General features: G+C 41.1%; 1 protein-coding gene across 1 annotated transcript; it reads right to left on the reverse strand.

Annotated features, from left to right (window-relative positions):
- Positions 1-3,423: 3,423 nt before the first annotated feature.
- Positions 3,424-7,824, reverse strand: LOC141460477 (uncharacterized). Its single transcript, XM_074140498.1, has one exon. The coding sequence runs from the start codon at positions 7,822-7,824 to the stop codon at positions 3,424-3,426; it is 4,401 nt and encodes a 1,466-aa protein (XP_073996599.1).
- Between the last annotated feature and the right edge of the window lie 4,224 nt (positions 7,825-12,048).

Genomic DNA, 12,048 nt, shown 5'->3' on the forward strand with positions numbered 1-12,048 from the left:
TTAATTACTCTGTAAATCTTAGCTCGATTTTGATAAAATTTGGTAGGATCACAGGGTTAGGGCTCCCCTACGTAACATTAAAGCGACGATCTGCTCTTACACTCGTTAAGGGGAAGTATAGCAATCGTTTCAAATTATCGAAACGTGAACCGATTTTCATGAATGAAGTGTCATTCGAATCGAAATTTTGTACAGATTTGCACTTTTAAAGTCTCGACGCTGTGCCTCATAAGGAGGGGAGTGTGCCCCACCCAAGTTAGGCCCTTTCTAAAACTATGTTTACCAATATTTCTATAACGCTTAGTCCGATTTTGATAAAATTTAGCAAGAAGAAGTGGTTAAAGCTCCTCTACGTGGCTGTGAAGTGCCATCATGCTCTTACACCTACTAAGAGGAAGTACTGCAATCGTTAAAATTATGAATGAGTGAACCGATTTACATCAATGAATTGTCGTTCGATTCAAAATCTTTGCCTCTTCGCCTTTTAGGGAGAAGTACTGTAATCGCAGTTTATTTTTCTTACTCCTCTTAAAGGGAAGTACTGAAATCGCAGTTTAATTTTGCTATTTACGTACAAATTACCTTCCTATTTTATTCAAAACGCTTTCTCAAAAAAATTGTTATTGAGGATGGTTTGGGGGACCGCAACTATAACCATTCTTTAAAAAGATCTCTCCAGTGGTAGTTACGGTTCCGATTTAACACCTTATCAGGTTATAATGATAGAATAGCTTATTCCAAATTTTAAAAAAATCTGTAAAGCAGACGTAACTTTGCTAATAGACAAAAAGGAAAATCTATCCAAAAGGTACAAAAATCTCCTTAACAAAAACTTACAGTTTAAAAAGTTAAGTATAAGGGTTGATTAAACGCCAAAAGGTACACAAATCAGCAAGTACCCAACATTTCATTAATACTTCATTGATATTATTTAAGTAATTTTACCGCATTAATTTTCATTAATATTTTTTAAGAATTTATTAGATGTCACATACCCTTATGCTGGCCAGTTCATTCATAATAGTTATAATTGTGATAAAATGTATATTATATCTTCGTATAAATAGGTACTTTATTTTAACTCTATTCCAAATTATTCTTCTGATTTCTCTTTAATGTGCCCTTTATTCTGAAGTTGTCACATATACATGCATGTTAAATTAGAAAAAGACAAATTTAGAGTCGGCTACTGTTTAAATTTGAATCACGGAGGATTTAAAACAATATTTCAGTCTTGAATTCGTCTTACCGAAATATTCGTGAGGACAAATAACACACAGTTAATAACAAGTAGATTATTCAACATTATTTATTCATTTCTCAATTGTAATTTAATTTAGTTCCCCTAATTTTACTTATAGTAAAATACTGGAATAATTAGCTGTCCTAAAAATATGCATATCTTATTTATTTTATATTACATATACACAACATTGTGGGATGAATACCTAGATTGAGAATGTAATTGAAGAAAACTATATTATTTGCGATAAAGCCAGATAATTATTATCTATTATTATAAACGTTTGACTACTACATGTAATAACAATTACTTTAATCGAAGAATGAACTTGAACCGACGATTTTTATTTAAAAATAAAAATAAATAAATAAAATCATTGATGTATGTTGGTGTAAGCAATTTTTAAAAAACGTTTATGAATTTTTTAGCCTCATATTTTTTTATTTTTATAACGTTTTTTTTTCACCTGTAATCAATAGTTTGATTATTATAGATAAATAGATATTACAGTCAATCTAAGTTAAATGGTGTGCTACTTGAACAAATATTTTGTAGATGAAAATGGCCAGCATAAGGGTATGTGACATCTAATAAATTCTTAAAAAATATTAATGAAAATTAATGCGGTAAAATTACTTAAATAATATCAATGAAGTATTAATGAAATGTTGGGTACTTGCTGATTTGTGTACCTTTTGGCGTTTAATCAACCCTTATACTTAACTTTTTAAACTGTAAGTTTTTGTTAAGGAGATATATATGTGATTTATCATAATTATAACAAAAAAATATAAATGAAGTGGCCAGCATAAGGGTCTGCGACATCTAATAAATTCTAAAAAATAACTTATTAATGAAAATTAATGCAGTAGAATTACTTAACTATTAATGAAGTATTAATGAAATGTTGGGTACTCGCTGATTTGTGTACCTTTTGGCGTTTAATCAACCCTTATACTTAACATTTTAAACTGTAAGTTTTTGTTAAGGAGTAAATGAAGTGGTAAGTAGGAGATGCATGTATGATTTTTGAAGAAAGTAAATGAGAATAAATGATTAAGTGAGTATTTGAAGAAATAATAATGATGAACATGTTGAATTGTTTTAGGAAAGAAGAAGGGCGGTGAAGTGAGAAGGAGCGAGTATAAAGCCCGACCCCAGTTCGGTGAAGAGGCATTTGACTAGTAAGGGAGAATACAAGCGGATCGTACGGGAAGCAATGTACATTTAATTGTAATTTTTGAATAGAAATAAATTTGTGATTATTTTTTTTTTCTGTTTAATAATTTAGTTGAAGTTGATGGGATTGTTTGATGAAGGTTTTTATTAGGAAAAAAGTAAATAAATGAAGAAGAAGATGTGTTGAATGAATTGAATTTTGATACATGTACATACAGTGGCGATCAAAAGTTTGCACACACCCTGAAAATCTGTCTTTTATCTCGGTGGGAAAGGATATTGATTAATCGACGTAGAGGGAGGAAGGACAATTAGACATAATATTTTAAATTAACAGTTAAATAGGGGATGGAACTAGGTGGGGGACACCACCACTCAAAATACCTTTTATAAAGAAACAAATATTTATTAATTTTGACAATCGGGAAATCTTAAAGCTAGAATTCAAAATAATAAAAACCTTTCTTGACAAACGGGAAATCTTAAAGCTAGAATTCAAAATAATAAAAACATTTCTTGACAAACGGGAAATCTTAAAGCTAGAATTCAAAATAATAAAAACATTTCTTGACGAAATAGGAACACATTAGTCTATGGCGTATTATAAAGTTTGAGACTTACATGAGTAGGCATTACATTATTTTCTAGAATGGTCATGACCAATTATAAAAACTAAAACATCCAATGGATCCAATAGATTACTATAGTGATCTGATCACGGCACAAAAATTCACACCTAACCAGAAGAAGCCCGAAAATCTTTTCTGATGCTAAGCACAGAGACACCGGCAAAACACACATTGAAAAACGACCCAACAACTTTTTTTATGAAGTCCAAGGACAACTGCCTGAGCCAGGTCACGTACGCAGTTCCTTTCTCCCTACAGACCTCCAATGCAGCCAACCCTCCACTGCATCATTCTAAATTTCCCACAAGGGGGGCCGCATCTCCTTGCGAGGATCCAACATCCTCCCCCGCAGTGGACTCGCCAGAGTTCCACTTACTGATTTGGGAGAGGGCACAGCTTCCTGACAGGGCGGCTGATAACTCCGGACGCCGTCTTCACCTCGGCCACCCTGGCCACGTCATCTCGGCCATAATGCAATTTGGTGATCCGGCCTAAGGACCATTGCAGTGGAGGGAGGTTGTCGTCCATAATCGTGACTATTTGTCCTTCTGCCGCTGGGAAAGAGGGCGAATGCCATTTGATCATTGCCTGCTGATCAAGGAGGTACTCCCGATGCCATCGTTTCCAAAACTGGCTAACAGTGAATTGGGCCATTGCCCACTTAGACTTGAGGGCGGTGCGTTGGTTCAGGGAGTCACTAGTCGGAAGAGCAGTCATTGGACGCATAATTAGGAAATGTCCTGGCGTTAAGACTTGTAGATCGTCTGGCGACGACGAAAGGGCTGTCAGAGGTCGTGAATTTAAAATAGCCTCGACCTGGCAGATAATGGTGAGAAGACACTCCATTGTGGGCTCTTGCAGGCCCAAGGTAACTTTCAGCAAACGTTTCGTGGACTTGACCGCTGCCTCCCATAGACCACCGAAGTGGGGTGCTCTTGGTGGGATGAAGTGCCACTCGACTCCTCTTCTTCCGGACTCTCGTAGGATCGACTCTTGACATTGGGAATCATTCAACAAGGCAGATACTTCCTTAAGTCTCCTGGTAGCGCCGACAAAATTAGTACCATTGTCAGACCATATGTGACTAGGCATGCCTCGCCTGGCTATGAATCGGTTTAAGGCGGCTAGAAAGGCCTGAGTCGTGAGGTCAGTGACCAATTCTAAGTGAATGGCCTTTGTCGAAAAGCAGATGAAGATAGCGAGGTAGCATTGGAGGACCTTGGCGGACCGAAGTGACGCAATTTTTACGTTGAAGGGGCCTGCGTAGTCAATACCAGTAGTCGTGAAGGGTGGTGAGGCGCTGGCTCTTCCCTCTGGCAGTTGACCCATAATGGGGTTGAAAGGGGATGGTTTAATGCTGAAACATTTATTACATGATGACAATTGACGTCGAACTACATTTTTTCCATTAGTGATCCAATATCTGTTTCGGAGAAAGGCATGAGTGGCGGTAGGGCCTACATGGAGATTGGATACGTGAGCGTCTTGAATTACCAGGGCCGTAAGGGGATGTTGCTGAGGCAACAGGGCCGGGTGTTTATTGGACTCAGGGATATTGGCTTGTCTTAATCTTCCTCCAACTCGCAATACTCCGTCGGTATGTATGAATAAGCCTAAAATTCTGACCAGGCGTAATTTAGGTCTGGAGGACTGGGCATCTTCAATTTCTTCTAAAAATGAATGTCGCTGAGCTCGAACAATCAGGGCACGCAGGGCTTCACCGCGTTCTTTGACCTTTAATGGGCCTGAGATGTGGTGGGCTGAATTTCTGGCATTGTGGGCGAATCTTAGACACCAGGCAACCACGTTGATAAGCGTATGCAAATTGGAGAACTTGGATTCCAAATCCTCAGGGGAGGAGACTGCGATCGATACATTAAGAGCCTGGGAGCGAATTTCTGCCCCCACCATTGGGTCCGACAAATCTGCATTTACTTGTCTTAGGGGCCATGACTCAGGGTTCAATTTTAGCCAAGGAGGGCCTTCCCACCACAAGGGGTGGTTTACCAACTCCTGTGGCTTTAGCCCACGTGAGGCACAGTCCGCAGGGTTCTGCGATGAAGGGACATGAAACCATTGGGAAGCGGGTACCTTTTCTAAAATGGCAGCCACTCTATTGCCTACAAACACCTTCCAATGTGGAGGTGGGGTAGCGGTTATCCAGGCAAGAGCTATGGTAGAATCGGAAAAGGCGAAAATGTTTGGAGAGGGTATCTGAGGGAAGAGAAGACTGACTTTATGGAGTGTGAGAGCCAGGAGATGAGCGGCACAAAGCTCGAGGCGTGGGAGCGTAACAGGTTTCATTGGAGCCATTCTGGCTTTAGACATGATCAGGCTGATGACTGTTTCCTCAGAAAGTGACACAAGGTACACTACGGCTGCATATGCCCGTTCCGATGCATCAGCAAAACCGGTTAAATAAAATTTAGGAGTAGACAAGGACAAGAATCTAGGGATACGAATATTTGAGAGTTCCGGAAGGGTGACAGCAAACTGAGACCATTCTTGGATAATGGATGAAGGTAAAGGATCGTCCCAGCTAAAGGAGGCTTGACAAACGACTCGAAATATTGCACGAGCAAAAACTGTTATTGGGATTAACCATCCCAATGGATCAAAAACTTTTGCGATCTGACTGGCTAATTGTCTTTTAGTTTGAATATTGGGGACTGAACGAATCAAAAAATGGAAATAGTCTTGTGAGGGGTTCCAACAGAGGCCAAGGATTTTTAATTGTGACTCCTCGTCATTCTCTAGACATACGGAAGACATTGCTGGGAGAAGGTGGTCGAGAGGAATTTTTTCTAACAGTCGAGGGTGATTGGCTGCCCATTTTCTGAGCTCGATTTGAGCTTGACTTAGTAACCTTATGAGTTGGTCTCTCGATTCCAGGGCCGCTTCAAAAGTAGGGCCGCCTCCGGAGACGTCATCGACATAAGTACGATCCCTAAGGATCTCTGCTGCTTGGGGAAAGGAATTCTGCGAAGTGAGGGCTAACTCTTGTAACACGCGACATGCTAAGTAGGGCGCTGACGTGGTTCCATACGTGACAGTACACAGTCTGTACTCCTGAACCGGTTGACTGGTATCAAAGCGCCAAAGGATACGTAATAGGTCTCTGTCTTCAGGGGGGTGCAATATTTGACGAAACATTTGACGAATATCGGCTGTAAATACCCACCTGTCAACTCTGAATCTGGTAACAACCTTCCAGATGTCAAGCTGTAATCTAGGGCCAGGGAGTAAGAGCTCATTGAGGGAAACGCCTGATGAGGACTTCTGAGAGGCATTGAAGACAACTCTGATCTTCTCCGGGGGGTCATCTGGGCGATGTACCGCGTGATGGGGTATGTAATAGGTAACTTGACCCGACTTTAGGGGAGGAGCTAGCTCCATGTGTTTCGACTCTAGGTAGTCTCGCATGAATTCGACATAGGGAGGGCGAAGATGTGGAGACTTCGCATGGCGAGACTCAGTCTGAAGAAGGCGCTTTAGAGCAACCTTTCTAGACTCGCCGAGACAACAAGGACTGGTTTTGAGCGGCAGTGCTACTGAAAAGCGACCATCAGGGAGTCGAGAGTGAGACTTAGAGAAGCACTCTTCGGCCTTCAACTCCTCTGGCGTAAGGGGAGAGACTTCAGATACTTCCTCCAGGGCAAACATTTTTTCCATGAGGCGGGACAGGACCTGATCGGGGGGATGCTGACTTGGTTGGGAGGATTTTACTGAGCTGAAGCGGAGTACAGTAGGTTGGATAGAGACAACCGACACAGGATTGCATAAGGAAGACTTAACAGGCAAGGTAGAATTTTCAGAAGAAGAAGCTTCCGCTGAAATTGTGGTAGGAGGAAAAGACTCAGAATCCGGGCTGGTAAGAATTTGTAGCGGACGCCGCGTTCTATTTAAACGTTGTGGTTTTGGAGGAGGGAGCGGAATGTCTAAGGTTGGGCGAGCACAAGGCTGAGGAGTGACTTCCTCTTCGAGGGTTGACAAAATTTGAGCAGAGGACGAAGACCGGCTAGGAGTAACTGACTGTTCTGGTTCCATGATAAGTTCAGGGTTATTACGATGAGCAACTGGCTCAGACTCATACTCACCAGGAGGGGTGCTGGTTGGAGTCTTGTCTTCAGGATTAGACTCATTATTAGGTACCTTAGAGGGGATTAAATGACCATACTTATGTTTAAATAATATTTTATAATAGGTCCGATAAAGTTTGGAGTTAGACATGTGGTTTTGGACAGAAGGGTGAAAACGAACCCTTTTAACAGGTAGCCTTTTCAGGGGACCAGACATGACCCAGCCAAGGGTTGTCAATCGTGCGTTAGGGGAGCCATTTTGTGAGCGAATCATCTGACTGAGATCGAGGGCATCAAAGACCGAAGCTGAAAATACCACGTCTACTGGGCTTGGTTCATTGAAAGTCGGGTCGGCTAAATATTTATTTGCTAGGTGTACCCAATCACCGACAGGAAAATACGAGGATGGAGCATCCGGAACTGTCTTAGTGACTACGCGAAAGGGAACTTTAAGTTGGGAAAATGGCGGGCATTGTTTTAAATTAGTTGACACAAAACCCACGACCTGGGTGGCAATATTTCCTCCTATTCCTCGGATAGCACCTGACATGGGAGAATAACTCAGTTTACATTCTTTGGCGAAGGTTGCTGACATTAGATTAATCTCACTGCCTGAATCCAGCAGGGCACGAGCACGATACCACTGGCTATCTCCTCCAAGGAGATACACCATGGCAGTGGGGGAAACTGACATGTCGGATGGGAAAGACTTGAATATTGATTTTCGGGAGGCTTTCGTAGCATGACATAAACGACAATGTCTACGACGACAGAAGACGACACTGGATAAGGGAGGGGTATCGTGCCTGCCAAGAACCTATAAATCTGACTGGGGGGTTGGTGCTGGATGTCGGCCAAAATAGGTTATGGGAAGGACAGGGGATATGCTGCCCGAGGATGATGACGTAGGTCTGGAATCAGAGTCCCTGACTGACAGTAGAGGCTCAAAGGAACTGGGGGGAAGGAGTGGGCGTTTGGGAAAAGGAGGTGAAGATCTGGATTGAGAGGGTGAAGAGGCTTGTTTGGAAGAGGACTTAGATTCTGGAGGCGGACATGTCCTCAAGGACATTAAGGACGGCAGGTGGGAGGCACTTCGTGCTTCTTGGCATACGCTGGAAGACTGAGGAGGGGGGTGCAAGGTGGTGTGGTGCTCGCCATGACATTTGCCACACCCCACCTGGCAGGGACAGCGGGATACTTGATGATATTTAGACAGGCAATTAACACACAGGCGTTCCTCCGCGACAAAACTCCACCTATCCTTGCCAGACAATTGCAAATATCTGTCGCAGCGGGACAACCGATGTGGTCCCCCACAAAAGTAGCATCGGATTGAAGAGACTGAGGAGGCGGGGGCGCAGGACGTAGAAGGCGTGGAGCGCCGAACTGGAGCCGGGGAAGGGGTAGGTGAAGGCCTCCTCGGTGTGCGGAGGACAAAACTGACTGACTTGGGGCGATACGGTCTAAACTGGTTTGGCGAAGGGACCTCCACCACCTGTGGTTCGTCGACCGGAGGGGCAGGACCGGATGAAGGAGTAAAGGGGGCGGAAGCCTGGCTAGGACCAGACTGAGCAGATGAATGCGACATTTTCTGTAAGGGGACCAGTTTAGGGGAAAACCTGTCTTCCTGCTGCTTTAGAAAGTCCAATACTTGACCACTGCGGGGCAATTCGTCAAAGGAACCAAGGCATTTCTTCCGGAACTCCTCCTGAAGGCCAGGGGACAGGACAGACAGGGAGACATGACACAACAAGAAGTCCAGGGGTTCAGGGATGTCGCAGTGGTCGAGGAGAATCTGTCGCCCAGACAGCCAAGCGATGATATCTTCCATGCTGGAGCCAGCGGCCGGGAATTGAAGGAAGGCTTCCAGCATGGCACTAGCAATTCTTAGCCTCCCCTCATACCGGCCGTCTAATGTCTCCCAAGCGTAGAGGTACCCGGCCTCCGTCAGGGTGGCATTCTGAATGATCGACAAGGGTGGACCCCTCAGGCAAGACCGCAACGCCTGAAGTCGCTTGGCAGGTGAGAGAGCCAATTTATGGACCTCCGACTGGAAGGTCCGTTTGAACTCTCTATATGATAATACTTCCCCTCCAAACACGGGAATTCTAGGGATGACCAGTTCCTGAAGCTGTCTCCGCGCCAACTCTGACACAGAATCATCGGGAACGGGACTGGGCGGTGAGGAAGTCGGCACATTTTCCATCATGAGGGGTGTAGCCAAGGCAGGGAGGACGATAGACAAATGGGCGAGCTCTGCCTGAGCATGACTGGCAGACAGTGCCAGGGCTAAGGGACCACTATCCTCTGGCGCCAACAGTCGAAGCCACTCCCAGGCTTCCCTGTCCACAGTCTGGGACAAGGATTGAAAGAGAGCGGAGAACTGTTGGCACCTTGCAACTCTGTCTGGGGAATCCAGGTCCAACAACTGAACACTCCGAGCCCACTGGTCCAACCTGGCAACGAGGTGCCGACATCTGATAGCATTGAGACTCTCGCTGGCCTCAGGTTGGGTGGAAGCTCGGGGAGTTTCCTCCAACGAGGGGGAAACCGACGGGACTGGCGAAACAGGGGGGGTGACTTTCTCCAGGGACTCCTCCATGATCCTAAAATTGGACACAACTAATAACTCTTGTCGACAAAAAAAATACAAAATACAAAATATAAATACACAATACAAAAGATAGTATAAATTTGTAAAACAGTATAAATTTAAAATAGTATAAATTTAACAAAAAACAAATTAGTATAATTATAAAACAAGTTGAACAAGAACTTGACAGAACAACACGGACAAAAAAAATTATATATATAAATAATTGTTGAATAGTAAATACAGAATACGAGAATAAACAAGGTTTATAGTGCAAACGTAATATTTAATTTGACATTATAATTAACACAAAAAATACGGAGCCACAAGGCAAAGGCAAGACGTAACCTATGAGTGACTAAAACAATACATTTGTAAATTCCAAGAATAACTTGACTTCAGGCTAGATCACAATGAAAAAATATGAACAATATAAAATATGAACGATGTTCCAAAAAATAATTTTAAAGCGAAATTAAAATATGACTGTGTATATCTAAGCTACAAGTATATTCATATATATATATAAACAAATGAAAATTACTATAAGTCTAAACAGAACACAAAAAATTATGTAATTATTTATTTATTTACTTATTTATTTAATAGGTATCTTGAGTGTTCCCGGGTTTCGGCACCATGATTAATCGACGTAGAGGGAGGAAGGACAATTAGACATAATATTTTAAATTAACAGTTAAATAGGGGATGGAACTAGGTGGGGGACACCACCACTCAAAATACCTTTTATAAAGAAACAAATATTTATTAATTTTGACAATCGGGAAATCTTAAAGCTAGAATTCAAAATAATAAAAACCTTTCTTGACAAACGGGAAATCTTAAAGCTAGAATTCAAAATAATAAAAACATTTCTTGACAAACGGGAAATCTTAAAGCTAGAATTCAAAATAATAAAAACATTTCTTGACGAAATAGGAACACATTAGTCTATGGCGTATTATAAAGTTTGAGACTTACATGAGTAGGCATTACATTATTTTCTAGAATGGTCATGACCAATTATAAAAACTAAAACATCCAATGGATCCAATAGATTACTATAGTGATCTGATCACGGCACAAAAATTCACACCTAACCAGAAGAAGCCCGAAAATCTTTTCTGATGCTAAGCACAGAGACACCGGCAAAACACACATTGAAAAACGACCCAACAACTTTTTTTATGAAGTCCAAGGACAACTGCCTGAGCCAGGTCACGTACGCAGTTCCTTTCTCCCTACAGACCTCCAATGCAGCCAACCCTCCACTGCATCATTCTAAATTTCCCACAAGGGGGGCCGCATCTCCTTGCGAGGATCCAACAGATATCTTGCGTGGCTTCTTTGATTAATGTTTGCAATGTTACGATATGAAAATCCTTGATTATTTATTTAACTATTAATGTGCGTTCTGACAGGAATTTCCTTTCTTTGGTGAAGCATTTTAAATAATAATAAATTGTTAACTAAATCCGTCTATATTCCCGTTTCAACTATAACTAATAAATTTGTAAATATTAAGATTTACCCACCCTAACTAGTAAGTATTATTATAATATTGAATTTATGAATTGTGTATATGGACTTTTGTTGAGGCATAAACTGCGATCTTTTTATTTATATGCAATGGGAGATGGCAGAGGTGTTTTCATCTCTCATATATATAATTAGTAAGAATAGTTAGAAATGTTTAAATAACATTTTTACTGTAATAATTTTTTATTTTGAAAATTCCGGAAATATTGTGGGGTATGTAGACTTTTGTTGGACACTGTACAGAAATTGGTGATTTATAGTTAAGAATTTGTATGAATGAATAAAATTGATTGTACATTGATGAAATATGATGAAGAAAGAAAGAAGGAATAAAGAATTAAAGTAGAATGTATTTGTAGGTAATATGTGTTTAGTGAGTGCATTGAGTAGTAAAAGTATGTATGTTTTGTGAGGGAATTAGAAGTGGTTGTGTAGTGTGTGAACTTTGATGGAAATATTGTTTGAAAATAATGAATTTGGGTGTTGATTAATGTGTGTAGTATAATTTGACGAAAGGAAGTTTGTTTGTTGGATGGAGTAGTTTATTTTATGCGTTATTATAGCGCGCGTTTGGTGAAATTGTAACCAGATGGAAGGTTTGAGTGAGTGTGTTTTGGTTGTTTAATGTTTTTTATGTAGTGAAAGTTGGTATTTTTATTAATATTAGTGTTTAAAGAATAGAATGGTAAATACTGTTATGATTAGTTGTTTGTATTGATTATGAATATTGAGAAAGGATTGATACTTGTAAAGTACTTTGTTAAGGATTATATGTTTTCATAATAA

Source organism: Rhodnius prolixus, unplaced genomic scaffold (assembly GCF_049639745.1).
Source record: "Rhodnius prolixus isolate KJV_2025 unplaced genomic scaffold, Rpr scaffold_6, whole genome shotgun sequence".
Taxonomy (NCBI): Eukaryota; Metazoa; Arthropoda; class Insecta; order Hemiptera; family Reduviidae; genus Rhodnius; species Rhodnius prolixus.